We start from the raw sequence: 18,979 nt of genomic DNA, 5'->3' as shown, positions 1-18,979 counted from the left end.
ATGGCTCAACAGTTAAAAGTACTTGCTGATCATCTAGAGGGCCCAAGTTCAGCTCATATCACCAAGGCCAGGTGGCTCACAACCACTGTAATTCCAGCTCCAGGGATCTGTTGCGCGCACGCGCGCACACACACACACACACACACACACACACACACACACACAAATAAAAATAATAAAGGACTTCCAGGGCCCTTAGGGCTAGAGCTGTGCCTCCCCACTCCCCAGACTGGGAAGTCCCAAGGTCAAGGCTTTGTCTCCCGTGGCTGACTGACAGAGCCCCATAGCAAGGGCTCTGCTCTGATAGACTGGAGGTCCCAGGACACTGCTTCGGGTCCCTGTCCTGCATGTGGCCAGTCGCCTGATTCTCCATGGGACTGAATGTCTTCACTTAGGGGCCCACAGGGTGCAGCTCTGGAATTGTGAGGGATGAAAGGGGATGAGAGTCCAGGGTCCAAGGCAGGCCCCAGCCCACCATGTCATCTAACCCCGCCCGTAGATGGCACCAAAGCTCAGAATGAAAGCAGAGTTGGAAGTCTCAGTCACTGTATCAGGCCCCATTTGCGGAGAGGAGAGCAATGTACCAAGAACTGTCTCCCACCCCAGTCAGCTGTCCAGCATTCTGGGAAGGGGCTGTGTTCCCAGAAAGCAAATGACCCAAACACACAGCCTGGCAACCCTTCCCACCTCCTTCCCCCCCAGATTGGTGCCAGGGGCCAGTCTCTGACAGAGACAATCCTAGCCATTTTGTTTTTCTTGGCCAGGAAAGACACCACAAAAATCATCACCACTGTAAGTAAGCCACAAGCTTCCCTATCTCTGAACCCAAGAGAATGGGCACCCAGATCAGATGGGTCCACCACCAAACTGTGCCAGAGAGGAGTAGGGAGGTCTAGCAAGGCAGAATCTAATCACTGGGGCAAGAGATGTACACACACCCTCACCAAGCCCTGTTGTGGATCTGGGCAGCTTGGATGTCCTCAGGCGCCAAGCTCAGCCAGCCCCTCCTTAGCCTTACAATCCCAGCCTTTGTCCGCAAGGCTGCCCAGGCCCAGCTGGCCTCATACCAGTCTAGGAGCCCCTGGAAACCCGAGCAGCTGGACTGCCACCAAGTACTTTTCCAGGCTAGGCCAGGGCCCTCAGGAGACCTAGGGAGATGGGGATCGGGAAGAGCTCATTCACTTGGGTGTCCATTCCCTCCTTTGAACAAATATTTATTGATAGCTCACTTTGAGGCAGGCAGTGCTAGGTTCGTGCAGTTCAGCAGCAGGACCACGCCCCCCGGGTGGTACATTCTAGAAGCAGCTGCCAAGGGGATGTAGACGGAAACCGTGGACAGTAAACCAACAAATCCCTCCCCGCAGGGATGGAGACTGCAGCAAAGAGACAGGTGCAAGGTGTGGGCGCAGCAGGTGGGATGCTACCGTCTAAATTAAAGCCTGTCTACACCGGACTTCAGATCTAGAGGGGGGAGGGGGGAGGAGGCCCTCCCCTCAAGGCTCCACCCACACACTGCTGTTGGTCACCCGGGCCCCGAACCAGCCCTTCCAGTACACCGAGTCCTGTCCCCCGTGCTCAAAGCGGACAAATCGGACGCCTGGCCCATAGTCGGTGAAGGTGTGCGAGATCTGGGGGAGATGAAGAGGTACTGAGTCAGCCAGAGGTTGGAGGCCGTCCCTGCCGCCCTACCCGGATGCAGTGCCCCAACCCCAGCTCTGATTCTCCGCAGGATGGTGCACTCCCTCCACCAGCCCTGGACCATCCTCTCGCAGCCCCAGCGCCCTGGGCGGGACTTCCAGCACAGGATGCCGGGCTCCCAGTCTCTCCCGGTTCACCTCCATCCAGCCGCCATCCTCGCTGTCTGGGGGCACTGCCACCTGCCCAGTGCTGAACTCGGCCAGCACATCCTCGTGCTCGGACAGCAGCCTCACGGTCAGCTCATACAGGCAGCCCGCATCCGAACGGCCGGAGTACCTGCCGGGGAGTGCACCCAGGCGCATGCCTCAAGGTCTGCCCAGTCCAGCCTCCCTATCCAGCCAGCATCCCCTCAGTGTCCCCATTTCACAGACAGGGAACCTGAGGTCACAGAGAAAAAGACACTGGTCCCTGAGTCACACACATGGACTAAATTTCAAGTGAAGGGTACCAGACCCAACCTTGAAACCAAAGCTGTCCTAGGGGATACACAGTGTTGGTATGGTCACATGCACACATACAGGTATATATAGATGGATATGTGCATATATATATATACAAATAAGGACTAGACAGACCTTAACTTATCTGAGGTATCCTTGCTTCGCCTCATACATGTGGGTATGCCCACATACATTTGCCAACATTTTTTTATTTGTATTTTGTGTATGAGTACACTGCCTTCATGTATGTAAGTGCATCTCTGTGTGCAATGCCTGAGGATGTCAAAAGAGGGAGTCAGATCCCCTGAAACTAAAGCATATAGACGATTGTTAACCACCATGTGGGTGTTGGGAAGTAAACCTGGGTCCTCTGCAAGAGCAGCTAGTGCTCTTAACTGCTGAGTCAGTTCTCCAGCCCCATTTTATTTTAAAAAGATTTTTTTTTAAAGCAGGGTCTCCCTGTAGCCTCAGCAGGCCTGGAACTCACTATATAGACTAGGCTGGCTTCCATTTCACAGAGATTTGCCTGCCTCAGCCTCCTGAGTACTGGGATCAAAGATGTGTGCCACCTTTATTTTTATGTGTTTGAGTGTTTTGCCTGCATGTATGTAGGTGTGCCTGTGTCATGCAATGCTCATAGAAACCAGAAGAGGGCATCAGATACCCTGGAACTGAAGCTATAGATGGATGTTAGCTGCCAGATGGGTCCTGCCTGGGAACTGGACCCTAGTCCTCTGTGAGAACAACCAGTGTTTCTAACTATCCCTCCAGACCCATTTGCTAACATTTAAATTCAGAGCAGGAAACAGATTCCCACATTTTTCTGATAACTAAGAATCTCCCAACCCTTTCCGACCCAGGCCACAGCACTGGAAATGGCAACCGGCAGATGCTCCTTCAACTTTCCCTCCCCAGCAGTCCCCACCCGCACCCCGCTGCAGCTCACCAGTCCTTCACCACAATGGCCGGCTGAGTGGTGTCCAGCAGCTCCTCCCAGTAGCCCTCAGCTTGCAGATCAATGACCTGCGCTTTGCGACACCACCTGGGAGAACTGTTGTCAGGACCGCGTGGGCCCATTCCCCCTCCCCCTCCCCCTCCCCCCTTCTCCTTACTCGAAGGAAGAGGCAAAGTACTTCTTAACGCTGTCATCTTGCGTAAACTCCACCCCACTGTCTCCAGGCAGCTCCTCCACCCTCCAGCCATCCCCACCGTGCTCCACGTCGCACCAGCCCTCCAAATCCTCTGTGGGGACATGACAACCCACCCTGGTCACTCAGCCCTTGCTGAGGCTGTGGCAGGGCTGGCCCTAGCCCTAGGAGGCAGAGTGGGCATGGTACTTTCTCAGGGTTCTGTGGATAGACCAGACCATGGGGCATAGGGCAATAGTCACTTCCTCACTCTCCCCCTCCCCTGGACCTTATGTCCAGAAGGCCTGTCCCACCATGTCCACTGAGAGTGGACATCCCAAGAAGCAGGAGGCCCCCAAGCTCTAGTTATAGACAGTATCCGTGGGGTTACTCTGGATGGGCACTGCACCAGAGCGCTTCATCTCGGGTTAACCCCGTGGCGGGTTGGCACTAAGGCCCGTTTTCTAAAAGGGGCAATACGCCCCCCCCGGGGTCGTGGCCCTCACCCTCCCCGCACGGGTTGCGCAGTAGGTTGCGCCGCCTCTTGCTCAAGAAGTAGAATTGCTGCCAGTGGTCGCGCTCCTCGTCCGCGCTGCCCTCCGGCACTAGCCCCTCCTGCTGGCATTTGAGCAGCCACAGCGGGGCACCGTCCACCAGCTCCTTCCAGCGCAGGCACACCAGGCGGCAGGCCTGTACTAGCTCGGCTGCGGGCAGCTCTGCCAGCACGCGCAGCAGCAGTGGCTCAGGCAGCTCCGCCAGGTACTCGGCCGCTGCCACCTCCTCCTCCTGCTCCTCCCCGGGCTGCTCCTCCTCCGGGCTCGCCTTGGTGCCAGCATCCTCCGGCTGCTCCTCCGGGCTCGCCTCTTCCGGCTGGCTCACGCACTCTGCCCACAGGGGAAGGAGGGGAGGCTGTGATTCCCAAACTCTCCCTCTCCAGGTCCTAGATCCTCCGGCACTCACTCTGGGACAGCTGGGACCAAGGTTTCAGTGGCCCCAGACTGTGCTCAGGGAGGAAGCCCACAGATGCCCACCCCACAAGTCAGAAGAATTGCCTCAATGGCCTGTTGCCCCCTGCAGGGCTAGTAGACACCAGCTAGGATTTTGGAATTATCAGTCCTCCTAAGAACCCTCCCAGAGCCATGTCCCTCACCCTCCCAGTCCTGGTCATGGTCTACAGGAAGCCTTCCTGGGCTTTCTTTTGGCACACTCTCACAGCCCTAACTCAAAGGCATTCAAGGCCTTCCTAGGGTCCATCCTGGGTGTGCTTGATTGACATCTTTGTGTGCAATAGACTGATCTTAAGAAGAGGCCTGGGGAATACTGTTTCCTTAAGGAGCCTAGCACCTAGTGTGGTATCAGGAGTTTCCATTTACAGGACACTTAACAAGAGCCAAATGCTGTTTTAAACATCTGAAATACTCTTTTAAAAAATATATATTTCATTTATTTTATGTGTATGCGTGTATTGCCTGCATGTAGGTAAGTGCACCTGTGTCACGCAATGCCCACGGAGGAAATGTTGGATCCCCTTGGAACTGGAGTTACAGACAGTTGTTAGCTGCCATGTAGGTACTGGGATTCAAACCCGGGTCTTCTGCATGAACAGCCAGTGTTCTTAACCACTGAGCCATCTCTCCAGCCCCTAAGCATCTGAAATACTCTTTAAAGGCCTGACATGGTATTGCATGCCTTTTATCCCATCACTCAGGAAATAGTGAGTTGGAAGCCAGCCTGGTCTACACAGTGAGACTGTCAAAATAAAAAAGTAATAATTTAATAGAAATACTCCTTAAATCCTCCTCCATCTCTTCCAGGTTGGGTTTATAGCTGTCCCTGTTTTGTGGAGGTGCAGAGACGTGACAAGGCCCAGGATCACAACTCCTAAGTAGTCAGAGCCTGCTTTGGACCCCACTCAGTCTGGGTCTGGAACAACTTAACAGCCACAATGTTACCTAAAGAATTCTTTGAATTGTAGATATAGTCCTGATTTTGATACCGTGGATGAAGATGCTTAGGTTCAGAGAAGTGACTTGCCGAAGGTCCCACTGGCAGTATTAGGGTAGGGGACAGGGGACCCAAGAACACAGGGGAGGAGGTCGAGCCAGAGTCAGCTGTCCCCAATCAGCCAGAATTGTGCAAGCTAGGGATGGGGAACTAACAGAGAGGACTGCTGGGTACTTGGAGCAGAAACTATTCTCTCCCTCTTCTCTCATTCCTTGTCCTCAGTTTCCTCATCTATGAATGGGGTCATCATTATGCCAGACTTTGGCCCATGCTGAGTTCAACCCCTCCCCACAGAGGGGCAGGGCATTCTAAATGGGACGGTGTCAGCACCTGGACACTGCTTGGATCTCAGCCCACCTCAGCTGGGCCACAGAAGCCTTGAGTAAGCAGATACTGAGTGCCCAGTATCTGGGAGGGAGGGAGAGCCAGTGGGGACAGGACCCAGACACTCTGGGAGATAGATGGCCCCTATCTCAGAGTTCCTGAAGACTGGATCCTGAAAAGTCAAGGTTTAGAGGAAGCAGGCCTGGGCTGGCAGGAGGAGACAGGTGGCCTAGCGCCCCCTCCCCAAATCTCCTCTAAGGCTATGCAGTGTCAAACATGGTGTCAGACACTAGAGAACTGACCTTTCTCTGAACACACAGTGTATTCTCCCTCATCAGCTCTAGCGAATCTTACCCACAGGCTAACACTTCAGGTAACTTTTTCATGGTGTGAGGATTTACTCCTCTTTCTTGGCAATGAGGAAACAGAATTCTCCCAGGTCACACCACAGGACATCCACAAGGCCTACAGGAAAATGCCTACCCATCCACAACTCTCTGGAGAACTGGGCCCAGTGTCCTCACTTCTCCACTACCACCACCCTGCTCTGTCCTGGCCCCAGTGGATACCTGATGCTCCCCAGAAAGGTGCACCTCACCCAGTCCCCTCTCCTGGCCCCCAGGCCTGGCACTGAGGCCCAGCTCCGATTACAGCCCCCTCCCTCTCCCTCACACACACAACTCCTCACATTGTTGCAGTTGGAAAGTTATCTAGCCCTGGATGCTGACCCCAAGCTGACTCACTCACCTGGATTGGGCCCTGGAGTCCAGGGACTAGCTGAGCCCTGGGAAGAAAACAGGAGCCCATTCTGGGACCCTCTAGAGGATGTTTAATGGGGGCCAGGGACTGAGGGTGGGGGCAGTAGGAACTGGAGGGCCAGGGATGGATGGAGGTTACCTGGCCACTGTAGTAGTCATCAGTTCCCTTGCCTTCCCTAAAGAGTGACCACCCCAGCTGGGGATGGTGAGGGAGAGAAAGGAGTCATGGCAGGCAGGTCTGTCCCACAGCTTGACTCAGCAAGCACCCCCCTACAGGCCCAGCAGGAAGCTGGATGAAGAAAGTGGGGTCTCTGGTGCCAGAAAAGATGACTGAGCAATCCTGAGCGACCCAGAGCACCCGCCAAAGGCAACCCTAACTCTTCCCCCCGGTAAACTCCCGAGAGGGCAACACATCACCCAGGCGCTAGGCGGCCCCTTCAGAAGGAGTCCCCTCAGGAAGCTAGGATTCGGATGCAGAGAGGTTCGTGAGCCCCGGGACCCCACTAGGATTCCGGCGGTTCAGGGACCAGAGCTGGCAAATGGAAGAAGTTGATGAAAGCAAAGGCTTGCCAACGCGCCTGGCTCCCCAACCCCAGGAAGCCTGGGATGCTGGAGTCCTCCGATGCCATTCAGGGCACCCAGACGTCCTCCTCCTCCCTCCACACCAAGACACCAGGCAGAACCTGCTCCTTAGACCGTCTCCAGGGTTTTGCAGCCGTGAAAGTTTGCGCGCGGCTACCTGGATCACCGTCTCCGTCCATCGCTGCGGCGCGGTCCAGACAAGAAGCCGGAGTGCTGCGGAAGCCGAGTGCAGACGCTGCCTGTCTGCCCGACCGCGCCGCCGCGCCTCTTAAAGGCCCCGCGCGCCCCGCCCCGCTCCGCCCTCGCCCGGCGCCCCGCAGCCACACCGAGCCTAGCGGACACGCGAGGTCCCGACACGGCCGGCGGTCGCTGTGCAGTGGATGGGGTGGGGTCTGATGCTCGCTTTTTGGATAGCTGCGGGAGGGGACCCTGGACGCGGCGACCTGGGACACGGAGGGTGTGGGCCCCCGACCAGACCGAATTGGGGGTACGAGCTCCTTCCGGCCCCCCAGGTACTTTTCCTACGTCACGGTGGTGGGGCGCGGCCTGGAGACGGGGGAGGGGACTGGAGGGCAGTGAATGGAGGAGGGATGTGAGCAGTGGGCGTGGCCTGGATGCTGGGCGTGGCCTGAAGACGGTGGGCGTGGTCTCACCCCTGCCACCACTGGCCCTGGCAGAGCTTCTCCGGGACCCAGATGACGCAGGAAAGGGAAGAGGAGGTGTGGCCTGAAGAGCGGGGGCGTGGTTGGAGGCGTGGCGGGGTCCGGTGGGCGGGACCTCATCCCTGGTTGGTGCAGCCTCACCCCGCAGCGTGGGGCAGACCAAGCGCAGTTTTCCTACGTCACGGTGGTGGGGCGCGGCCTGGAGACGGGGGAGGGGACTGAAGGGCAGTGAATGGAGGAGGGATGGGACCCAGATGACGCAGGAAAGGGAAGAGGAGGTGTGGCCTGAAGAGCGGGGGCGTGGTTGGAGGCGTGGCGGGGTCCGGTGGGCGGGACCTCATCCCTGGTTGGTGCAGCCTCCCCCCGCAGCGTGGGGCAGACCAAGCGCAGGTGACCTGGGAGGGAGCGCGCCGCGCGCCGGCGTGGGGGCGGGGCCTGGAGGGAGGGGCGGGGTCTGGAGGGCAGTGGGCGGAGTCGCACCCCTGGTCGCCGCAGGCTCTGGCTGCGCAGCCCCACGGCCGGATCTGCTCTGGGAGCTCTGCTGCTTATCGCAGGTGACCGCAAGAGGGGATGCAGCGAGCGCCGGGGAGGAATGTGGAGGGCAGAGGCCTGGTGGGCGGGCTGCGCTGTCCGCTGTGTCGCAGTGCGTTCAGGGAGGCCCAGCGCAGATCAGGTCCAAGCCTCAGGACTTGTCCCCCACTGCACTGCCAGACCTCAAAAGGAGGCGCGTCCGGGGGCCTGGGCTGGGATCGCCATCCATATTCAGAGGTCTGAATGTCGACTTTGGGGGAGCATTCTAAAGCCACAGCAAAGCAAATGGAAGGCTGCAGGCGCCCTTGGGGGGCCCTTGAGCTGGAACCCAGCCATGGGGGTGGAGGGAGGGAGATAGGAATGACCCTTTCCCACTGCACACCCTTCTCCCAGTCTCGGGTAGGCAGGTCTGAGATCTTCTGAGTCTTTTGTATTGCAGTAACCCCCCCCTGAGAACCAGTGATAACCCACACACACTATCTCAACCCCTTCCTCACTCTGGAGGGTGGGAAAGGATGAAGACTGGCAGGCAGAGTGCTCACCAGTGGGGGACATGTTACCTACCTCCTAAAGACTGCCGCCCTATTAAAAAAGGCTGACCCTAGCTAGATTCTGGAAGGACTGGGGCCCCTTACCCCTCTGCCCATATCTGTGTGACTTTGGGCAGCTCCTTCAACCTCTCTGGGCCTCCTTAGAGGCTGTCCTTAGGTGCCAGGTGGGGGTGGGGATCAGAGCTCACCTTTAACTGAGGAACTCGGTATCCCAGGCACCTTGGACTGCTTCTGGGACCCTGGCAGGAAGTACTATCCCTGACCATTTACAGGGGAGGAAACTGAAGGTCAGAGTGGCACAGTGGTCAGAAGCGGCAGGGATAGGAACCTCCACCCCTGGGTGCTGGTAGTGAAGGTGCTGGGAAGATGGCTGAGTGTGTAGCGCAGCTTTCCCATATCCCACAGGAGGGGTCAGGAGCCACCGCCATGGCCGTGGGCAACATTAACGAGTTGCCAGAGAACATTCTCCTGGAGCTGTTCACCCATGTGCCCGCCCGCCAGCTGCTGCTGCGCTGCCGCCCGGTCTGCAGCCTCTGGAGAGACCTCATTGACCTGGTGACACTCTGGAAGCGTAAGTGCCTTCGAGAGGGCTTCATCACAGAGGACTGGGACCAGCCCGTGGCGGACTGGAAGATCTTCTACTTCCTGCGCAGTCTCCGAAGAAACCTCCTGCACAACCCGTGTGCGGAAGGTAGGCATCGAGAGTTGCTTCTGACACACAGTCAGGTGACCAGGGGGCATGAACTGAACACTGAGTATGAGCCAGGCCCTTTGAATGGATATTAATTCTCACAATAATCCTTAGAAGGGCCTTACTATTGATGCACACGCTTTTCAGATGGGCAGACTGAGGCCAAGGGTACTGTTTCCTATTCTACTCTTGAGATTGTTTCTTAGCTGGGTGTGGTAACATGGCACACACCTCTAATCCCAGTATTTGAGAAGTGGAAGCAAGAGGGTCAGGAGTTCAAAGCCATGTTTGGCTACAAAGCAAGTTAGAGGACAATCTGGGCAACATGAGACCTTGTGTTAAACAAGGGGTCTGGAGAGATGGTTCAAGCAGTTAAGTGCACTTATTGCAGAGGACCTGAATTTGGTTCCTAGCATCCATGTGATGGCTAACAACCATCTGTAACTCCAGTTCCAGAGGATCTGACATCCTGTTCTGGCCTCTGTGGGCATTGCATGACACAGGTACACTTACATATATGCAAGCAGAACACTCATACACATAAAATAAAAATAAATCCAAGGGCCTGGAAAGATGGCTCAGCCATTAAGAGCATTGGCTGCTCTTACAGAAGGCCAAGATTTGGTTCCCAGCACCCACATGGTGGCTAACAACTGTCTGTAACTCCAGTTGCAGGGGATTTGATGCCCTCTTCTGGCTCCACAGGCACAGCATGACACAGGTACACTTACATACATGCAGGCAATACATTCATACATATAGGGTGCTGGGATTCAAACCTGGGTCCTCTGCAAGAGCAGCCAGTGTTCTTAACTGCTGAGCCATCTCTTCAGCCCAGGATTGAGAATAGTTTTATATTTTTAAGGGTTATAAAAATAGAAGGGGGCTGAAGAGATGGCTCAGTGGTTAAGTGTATTAGCTGCTCTTGCAGAGGACCTGGATTTGAGTCCCAGCACCCACATGGTGGCTAACAACTGTCCATAACTCCAGTTCCAGGGGATCCAACACCCTCTTCTGACCTCCTCGGGCATTGTACCTACTTACATGCAAACAATACACACACATACACATAAAATAAAAATAATAAGTAAAATATTAAATATTTTAAAAATAGAAGCAAAAGCTATGTGATAGAAACAGTATGTGGCTCACAAAATCTAAGATAGTCCAGCAGAAAACATTTCCCAGTATCTCTTTTTGATTTTTTTCGGGGGGGTCTTTTTTTGAGACAGGGTTTCCCTGTAGCTCCAGCTGTCCTGGAACTCACTATGTAGACCAGGCTGACCTTGAACTCATAGAGATCCACCTGCCTCTGCCTCCCAAGTGCTGAGATTAAAGGTGTGTGCCACCACGCCCAGCTTGATTTTCTTTTTTTTTTTTAATTAATTCTTACATCTATTTATTTATTGGGGGAGTTTGTGCATTTTACTGAGGGCATACAAGCTCAGATGATAACTTGTGAGAGTCCATCCTCACCTTCTACCACGTAGATTCCGGGGATCTAACTCAGATCATCAAGCTTGGTGGCAAGTGCCTTTACCCACAGAGCCATCTTGCTGACCCTCTTTTTTCTTTTTAAAATTTTTTTATTTGGGGCTGGAGAGATGGCTCATTTGTTAAGACCACTGGTTGTTCTTGCAGAAGACACAGGTTTGAATCCCAGCACCCACATGGCAGCTAACAACCATCCATAACTCCAGTTCCAGGGGATCTGACACCCTCTTCTGTCCTCCTTGGGCACTGCTCAACACAGGTGCACTTGTACACATGCAGGCATAACACTCACATAAAATAAAAATAAATCAAATTTTATTTTATTTCATTTTATGTGTATGAATGTTTTGCTGTCATGTAGGAAAGTGCACCTGTGTCATGTCATGTCAGAAGAGAGCATTGGATCCCCTGGGATTAGAGTTCACAGGTAGTTGTTAGCCAGCATGTGGGTGCTGGGAACTGAACCCGGGTCCTCTGCAAGAGTAACCAGTGCTCCTAATCACTGAGCCATCTCTCCAGCACAGCCCCCCTGCCGTTTTTTAGACAGGGTCTCATTATGTAGCCCTGGAACTCGCTATGTAGAACAGGCTGGCCTTGAACTCAGAAAGATCCACCTACCTCTGCCTCTGCTGGGATTAAAGGCATGTACCACCACCCAGCTTTCTTTTTTCTTTTTTAAACAGGGTTTTCTTACTGTCTTGCTTTGTAGCCCCAGGGTAGGGCTAGCCTTAAACTCACAGATATCCACCTGCCTTTGCCTCTTGAGCGCTAGGATCAAAAGTGTATATACCACCATGCCTGGCTTGACTCTAGTTTAGAGAGGACCACATTTCAGAGAGAGAAAGCAACTTGTCTCTGGTCACATAGCCCATTATTGCTAGAGTTGCATAAGGTTCAGGTCTGTCTACCAGAGCACCCTCCATCACAGAAGGGGTCTTGTCACTCACGGCAGCTCTTGTCCAGTATCCTCAGTGGAGTCCCTAGCCTACGCCCAGGACACAGGAAGCATCTAATGTCATCTGTGTGCAGTGATGGGGCTGGAGGGCTGGTCCAAGGTCCTAGGAGAAGAGAGGAACACAGGTGCATGGAGAAAGTGCCCCCAAGAAGCCTCCCTGAATGGTGAACTCTGCTCTCCCCACAGAGGGATTTGAGTTCTGGAGCCTAGATGTGAATGGAGGCGATGAGTGGAAGGTAGAAGATCTCTCCAGAGACCAGCGGAAGGCATTTCCCAATGACCAGGTCAAGAAATACTTCGTGACCTCCTATTAGTAAGATCTGGGGGCTTGGGGTGGCCGGGAACCCAAGTCCCAGGACCTGGGGTCTGTCCTCCATCCCCAGGGTCCAATGTTGAGCCCCAGCCCCTCCCCCTTCCGTGCCCCAGCACCTGCCTCAAGTCCCAGGTGGTGGACCTCAAGGCTGAAGGGTATTGGGAGGACCTGATGGACACCACCCGGCCGGACATCGAGGTCAAGGACTGGTGAGTGCCTGGGGCGAGGGTCTGGGGGGGGGCCTGCCACCCAGGCGCCCCACCCCTGCCCTGCCCCCTATCTCCCAGGTTCTCACCAACCATTCCTTCTCCTTGTGCCTGCAGGTTCGCCGCCAGGCCAGACTGCGGGTCCAAGTACCAGCTGTGCGTCCAGCTCCTGTCATCCGCACATGCACCTCTGGGGACCTTCCAGCCAGACCCTGCAATGATCCAGCAGAAGAGCGATGCCAAGTGGAGGGAGGTCTGTAGACCCTGGGAAATGGGGGTACTGACCCCCACGGGGTCTGGGTTCAGAACCAGGCTCAGCCTGGGCTTCTGATACTCCCAAGTCTCAACTTGCTTGCTTGAGCCATATAATAGGAATAATGATGCCTCCTGCTTAGAGACGTCAGGGATAGAAGGCTGGCTGGGAGAGCCCCAGTGAAGTATTCAGGAGGGCTGGCTCCATGGCAGAGTGCTTTCCTAGAACGGGAAGCCAAGTGCCCCATCTGTACTACCAAATACTACCACTACTACTACTAATAATAATAATAATAATAGTAATAATAGATGTGCAATCAAAGAATGCTTAGTGTTAGCCAGGCCCAGCTGCTCAGAAAGATTGAGACAGAAGTGGGCAAAGGCCAGGCCTAGCAACTCAGTGAGACCTTGTCTCAAAAGTACAAACAGTGGTGGATGACCACAAGGAAACAGTTTTTCAGGCAGCTGGAAACTTGCTCATATGAACTTACAGTGATGGTGACAGCATGCACAAGACCCATGCAAACTCAAACCAGACAAAAACCCAGCATAGAACTGGGGAAATGGGCAGCAGGCCCCAACCTTAGCCAAGGAACTGTTAGCAGCTGATCACTGCTGGGTGAGGGAGAGTCGATATTCTTTAAAGGAGTGATGTGAGATAGGCTGACCAGGCTCCAAGGGATGAACTCATACAGAGGGACATCTGGGGACACAACTTGACTCAATAGGTCTTAACCTGTATGGCAGAATGCATGATATCCAGTGAGGGGGGATATGGGAGGGTGCAGTTAAGGGAGGGGGTCTCAATATGATTAAGATGTATTGTATGAAGTGCACAAAAATTGGGGCTGGAGAGATGGCTCAGCGGTTAAAAACAGTGGTTGTTCTTGCAGAAGACTGAGGTTCAAATCCCAGCACCCACATGGCAGCTAACAACTGTCTATAACTTCAGTCCCAGGGGATCCAACAGCCTCTTCTGACTTCTGTGGGCATTGTATGACATGGGTGCACTTACCTACATGCAGGCAATACACACATATACATAAAATAAAAATAATAAAAATGTTTTTAATGCAAAAATTCAATTAAAACATATTGAAGAAAATTACAGACAGTAAAAAGGAGGCCCGGGAATATAGTTCAGTGGTAGAATGCTTGTCTAACGTGCTAGACTGGGTTCACTCCTCAGTGGCACAGGAAAAAATAAAATGTTCGGAGCCAAGGGCTGTAACCCATGCCTATAATCCTAATACTTGGGAAATGGAAGCAAGAGGAACAGGAATTTGAGACCAGGCTCCACACAAAGCCACTTCTAGAACATTGTGGGCTTTAGTTCCAGCACTCAGGAGGCAGAGGCAGGCAGATCTCTGTGAGATCAAAGCCAGTCTGGTCTACATAGTGAGTTCTTCCAGGCCAGCTAAGGCTACAGGGAGACTGTCTCAAAAAGACCAAAAACCAATAAGCAAAAAACAAACAAACAACAACAACAACAAAAAAAAAAACAGTAAGGAGCAGCTGTGTCATCTATACCAAGGTCAGTCTTGTTGTCTTTACTTATCTTGTCTTTTCTTTTTGGTTTGGTGGAATTAGATATAGTGCCCATGACCTCACACATGCTAGGCAAGTGCTCTCCGCTGAGGCCAGATACAAAGCCTGGTGTGATGACTCAGGCTTCTAATAGTAGCACTTAGGAAACTGAGGCAGAGGGATCGCCATCGGTTACAGGCTAGCCTGAGTTTTGTATTGGGTTCCAGGCCAGCCTGGGCTGCAGAATGAGACCTTATCTCAAAGAAATAATAAAGGGCTGGAGAAATGCCCCAGCGGTTAAGAGCAGTAGCTGCTCTTGCAGAGGACCCTGGTTCGATTCCCAGAACCCACATGGCAGCTAACAACTGCCTGCAATTCCAGTTCCAGGGGATCCGACAGCCTCGTCTGACCTCCTCTAGCATTGCATGACACGGGTGCACTTACCTACACACAGGCAATATACTCATACACATAACAGAATAATAAAATATTAAAAACAATGATAATAAAATAACCCAACAACAGAAAACCAAGCAGGGGCCTTCAAGACAGATATCTCAGCAGGTAAAGGCTTTTGCCACTGGGCCTGATTACTTCATTTCCATCAGCAGGACCCACATGATGGAAAGAGGGAATTGATTCTCACAAGCAGCCTGACCTTCACACACATGCTATGGTACACATGCACAGACGCATGTATACAAGCACACAAATATAATAAACACAAATAGGTCTTGACTGGCCTGGAACACTCTATATAGACCAGGCTGGCCTTGAACTCACAGGGATCTATCTACCTGCCTCTGCCTCCTAAGCCCTGAGATTAAAGGCGAGCGTCTGGCTTCTAGGATGTTTTTTTAAAGCCAGACAGGAACAGCTGAAACTTTGCACTCTGTCACAGAACTCTCCCTTCAGCTCTTCCAGCTTTAGCCAACAGATAAGCATGTCTTCATAAAACCATATTAACAAAAGTAGAGGTAGGTCCAGCTAGATTTAGACAAGCAAGGTCTTATGAGACTTCTGCAGTGACAGAGTCCTCAGCCAGCAGGCCCACGGTGGGTTGAGCCTTGAGTGAAAACCAGTCCATTCTAATGCTGAGTAGCTTGGGTTTGTTTGTTTTGATCTAATTTTGTTTGGGTTCATTTTTGCTTTGATTTTTTTGAGGCAGGGTCTCAGGTAGCCCAGGCTGGTCTCCAACTGACTGCATACCTAAGGACAATTGTGAGCTCCTGATTCTCCTGCCGCTACCTTCCAAGTGCTAAGATTACTGTGTGCTGGTGTGGTTTATGCCTTGAGGATTGAACCCAGGGCTCTGCATGCTCGTCAAGCACTCCACTAGCTGAACTACATATCCACATCTCCAGTTCCTTTTTGTTGATTTTCTGAGGCAGGGTCTCAGGGATCCCAGGCTGGCCTCTAACTCCGTGTGTAATCAAAACTAACCTTGAACTTCTGATCCTCCTGCCTCCACGCCTAAGCACTGAAATTACAGGTGGGTACCATCACACCAGGTTTATGCAGTGTTGAGGATAGAAATCAAGGTCTCTGCATTCTGGATGCCTATCAGCTAATTACATACCTTGCCTTGTTTATTTTTGAGACAATTCTCACTCAGCCTAAGCTTGCCTTGAACTCAAGGCAATCCTCTTCCAATAAGTGCCGGGACTGCAGGCATGAGCTACCATACCTTATTTTACCTAATTTTAATTCATTTTAACTTAAATGCCCACATTCGGCAGCTTGGAGTTTATTTCTTTGAACCTTGTAACAATCCTGTAAGATTTGGCTCCATCTTACAGATGAAGAAACTGAGGCTCAGAAAGTCAAGATCTCCCCCAAATCACAGAGCTAGGACTAGAACACCTGCTGACCCTGGTCCAACCCCAAGGGCACAGTAAGGCATCCCCCTGACTGCTCTCTTCCCTCTACCTGCCCCCACCAGGTCTCCCACACATTCTCCAACTACCCTCCCGGCGTCCGCTACATCTGGTTTCAGCACGGCGGTGTGGATACTCATTACTGGGCCGGCTGGTATGGACCGAGGGTCACCAACAGCAGCATCACCATCGGGCCCCCGCTGCCCTGATGCCCCCTGAACCCCCATCCTCTGAATCCTGACTGGTAAATGGCTGTCCAAAAATGCTGGGCTTGGGAAGGGGAGGTGAAGCCAGGCATCTCCAGACTGCCCCCAGCCACCTCCTCTGTGTGGAGCTCTTAGTGTCTGGGCCATCTCCCCTCTGTGGAGGTCAGCCCTCCAAGGTCACGACACACATGACTGCAGGTCAACCAGCTGCCCCTCTAAGGAGTTCAGTTAGGAGTTCCTTAGGAGTTCCTCTAAGCAGATGCAGGGCTGGGGGTGTCTCCAGGTTTATCAGAGAGGGATCCCCAAGCTCAAATGCTTGCCCAGATGAGTCTATCCCCCATCCCCCAAGACCTCACTCCCTGTCCTCTTCAAGAGTCCTTAGAACAGGGACAAGCAAGATACCTGGGGCTGCCTTCTACAGTGCAGAGCAGGGAGACAGAGCTGAGGTAGCAGGGGGCTCTGCTGGCTGGTCCTCTGCCTGGTTGTCAGAGGCTATGCACCCCTCCCTCTGCCTGCTTGGAAGAAGGAGCTTTATCCCAAAGGCTCAGGCTGGCCACAGATAACAGGTGGGCCCAGGGTGGGCTGAGGATCAGGCTGGGTGGAGACTGTCATTAGGAAAGCCCAGGAAGCCAGGTGGGTACCAGGGGAAAGCAGGATTCCCTGGAGGACCCAGGGCATCCTGCTCAGGGCAGAATGGAACTCAATTCTGAGAGCTGGGGTCGGGGAGCAGGGTAGAAGGCCCAGGCCAGGCTTCCCACCCAACCGATGAGGTTGCCACTCCCACAATGTCTCCTCCACTCCACCTTCCCTTCTACAGCACACAGCCAAATAAAAGTTTTCCCAGCCAGCCTGTGCCCTGTGGCTTTGGACAAAAAGGCACATTCATGGGAAGTTCCACATGGTCCTGAAAAGGCGGTGGTGTGACTTCTGCCCACAGGACAGAGAGGGTTTGACATTTCAGGAGGCTGAACATCACAGTCCCCAGCTCATAGTGGAGCAAACACTTTAGTGCTGCAGACCTCTTGCCCTCCAGGCAATACCTCCAGCTTCCTCTAGGGGGGCACAGGACTATGTGGGTTTCTCTTTACAGGCACCGGAACGGAGTCCCCAGAGGACAGGGCCAGGCTCCATTTACCTCACCTCTCTTTGCCGAGAGCCTTATTGGCTTTGAATGAGGCCCAAATGTTTAGAATGGAGCCTAGCACACAGTAAGTGCTCTGCACCTAAATACACCTCAAAGGTAATTGTCTAGGAGCTGGAGAGATGGCTCACTGGTTAAGAGCACTTACTGCTCTTGCAGAGCACCCAGGTTTGGTTCCCAGCACCTACCTACATGGGGGCTCACAACCGCCTGTAATACCAGTTGGAAGGGATCTGTTGCCCTCTTCTGGCCACCATGGGCACTGCACACATTGGAGGACATATATTCATTCAGGCAAATACTCATACACATAATAAAAAGTAAATAAATAAAACCTTGGCCTAGAGAGATGGTGCAATAGTTAAGAGCACTGGCTGCTCTTGCAGAGGACCCAGGTTCTGTTCCCAGCACCCACATGGGGGCTCACAACCACCTGAAACTTCAGTTCCAGGGGATCTGACACCCTCTTCTGGCCTCCTTGGGCACCAGGTACACACATGGTACACTTACATACATGCAGGCAAAATATTCATACACATAAAATAAAAATATTTTTTAAGTTAGTTATCACATTCAATAATAAACTAGATTGGGGGCAATCTAGGTGACCCCACAGATCACCAGCCATCAGCTTTGAGGCCTGCACAGCCTCAAATAGGAATTAGTTTTTGGTTTTGTTTTGAGTAAAAGAATGAATAACTGACAGAATGACACCATCCCGAGGCGTTTGTGCCTCTGCGTCACTCAGAGGCCCAGCTGACCCTCAGTGGAGGGGCCCCACCTCTGCCCGCCTGGGGCTGGGGAGGAAGCAGGGCAGGGGTGGGTGCTGTGTGCTCAGTGGCCTGCAGGGGGAGACGCAGGCCCAGGAAACGCGGGCTGTGGCTAGAACCCAGACTGCGGCGACGCGGAGGGGGCCATTGGGACCCGGGGCTCGTCTTCGTGGGGCCGCTGGGCGGTGCGTGACGCGGACCGGAGCCGGGGCTGGGCGAGGCGACGTCGCTGCGGTCCAGGCCCCGAGGCCGAGCGGAGCTGCGGTGCTGCGGGGCGCTCGGCACCGCGCCCAGGTCCGGCCCGGTGGGGGCGGTGGGGGAGGCCGCGGGAGGGCCGGACTGTGTGCGGGCGGAGGTCATGCGCGCCAGGGCCGGGCGAGGCCGGTCCCCTCGGGTCCTTTCCCACGGACGCCCGGCCTTCTGCACCCGAGGACCCGGACGCTACATCCCCGGACACCGGGCCTGCTACCCGAGGACGCTGGCGACACCGGCTGGGCTCCGTGCAAAGGGCCGCGGGGCGGGGGAGGGTCGCGCGCGTGACCGGCCCGCCGGGTGGGGGCTGGAGGCGGCCGGGGTGCGCGGGGACCGTTCCACCCGGGCGCACCCTGAACGGCGTGGGGTGCCACCAGGGCCCGGCTGAACCGGCCCGGGACTTACTGGTAGGTCTAGGCTGCGTTTAGAAGTTGCCAGAATTTTTTAATGGACATAGTTCTCTTGCATTTTGGTTGGTTGGTTCTGGGGATGGAACCCAGGGCCTCCCGCGTGCGAGGCAGGCACTACCACCGAGTTACAGCCCCAGCAACACCCCCTCCCCCCAAACGCTGGGATTACAGGTGTGCACCTCCACACCCGGTTTATTCCACGCAGGGG

The 18,979-nt window shown here is 54.0% G+C and overlaps 3 protein-coding genes across 6 annotated transcripts in view; 2 read left to right on the top strand and 1 right to left on the bottom strand.

Moving 5' to 3' along the window:
* Positions 1-1,193: 1,193 nt before the first annotated feature.
* On the bottom strand, positions 1,194-7,205 carry Fbxo2 (F-box protein 2). The gene is made up of 6 exons (XM_008831586.2): positions 7,091-7,205; positions 3,772-4,149; positions 3,251-3,380; positions 3,085-3,180; positions 1,836-1,974; positions 1,194-1,628 (listed from the first exon to the last, which is right to left on the bottom strand). The coding sequence occupies exons 1-6, from the start codon at positions 7,110-7,112 to the stop codon at positions 1,494-1,496; spliced, it is 900 nt and encodes a 299-aa protein (XP_008829808.1). The 5' UTR covers positions 7,113-7,205; the 3' UTR covers positions 1,194-1,493.
* A 21-nt stretch (positions 7,206-7,226) lies between these two features.
* On the top strand, positions 7,227-17,045 carry LOC103732834 (F-box only protein 44). 3 transcript variants are annotated; one of them, XM_008831567.3, is made up of 6 exons: positions 7,227-7,445; positions 9,083-9,368; positions 12,004-12,130; positions 12,244-12,339; positions 12,454-12,589; positions 16,058-17,045. In XM_008831567.3, the coding sequence occupies exons 1-6, from the start codon at positions 7,314-7,316 to the stop codon at positions 16,199-16,201; spliced, it is 921 nt and encodes a 306-aa protein (XP_008829789.1). In that variant the 5' UTR covers positions 7,227-7,313; the 3' UTR covers positions 16,202-17,045. The 3 variants fall into 3 exon arrangements, with proteins under 3 accessions (XP_008829789.1, XP_008829801.1, XP_017653202.1); XM_008831579.1 differs by lacking the exon at positions 7,227-7,445 and adding an exon at positions 8,048-8,149; XM_017797713.2 differs by lacking the exons at positions 7,227-7,445; positions 12,244-12,339 and having other exon boundaries at positions 9,065-9,368; positions 12,004-12,101.
* A 1,163-nt stretch (positions 17,046-18,208) lies between these two features.
* Positions 18,209-18,979, top strand: part of LOC103732819 (F-box only protein 6) — a 7,400-nt gene continuing 6,629 nt past the window's right edge. The window contains exon 1 of one of the 2 annotated variants that reach the window (XM_008831544.2): positions 18,209-18,403. The gene's annotated coding sequence lies outside the window, so the exon portion shown is untranslated. The remainder of the gene's footprint in view (positions 18,404-18,979) is intronic. The other variant, XM_008831551.2, reaches the window with a different exon arrangement.

The sequence above is a fragment of the Nannospalax galili genome, unplaced genomic scaffold, assembly GCF_000622305.1.
Source record: "Nannospalax galili isolate Female #2095 unplaced genomic scaffold, S.galili_v1.0 scaffold870, whole genome shotgun sequence".
In the NCBI taxonomy this organism is placed as follows: domain Eukaryota; kingdom Metazoa; phylum Chordata; class Mammalia; order Rodentia; family Spalacidae; genus Nannospalax; species Nannospalax galili.
This window is presented reverse-complemented; position numbering and strand designations above follow the sequence as displayed.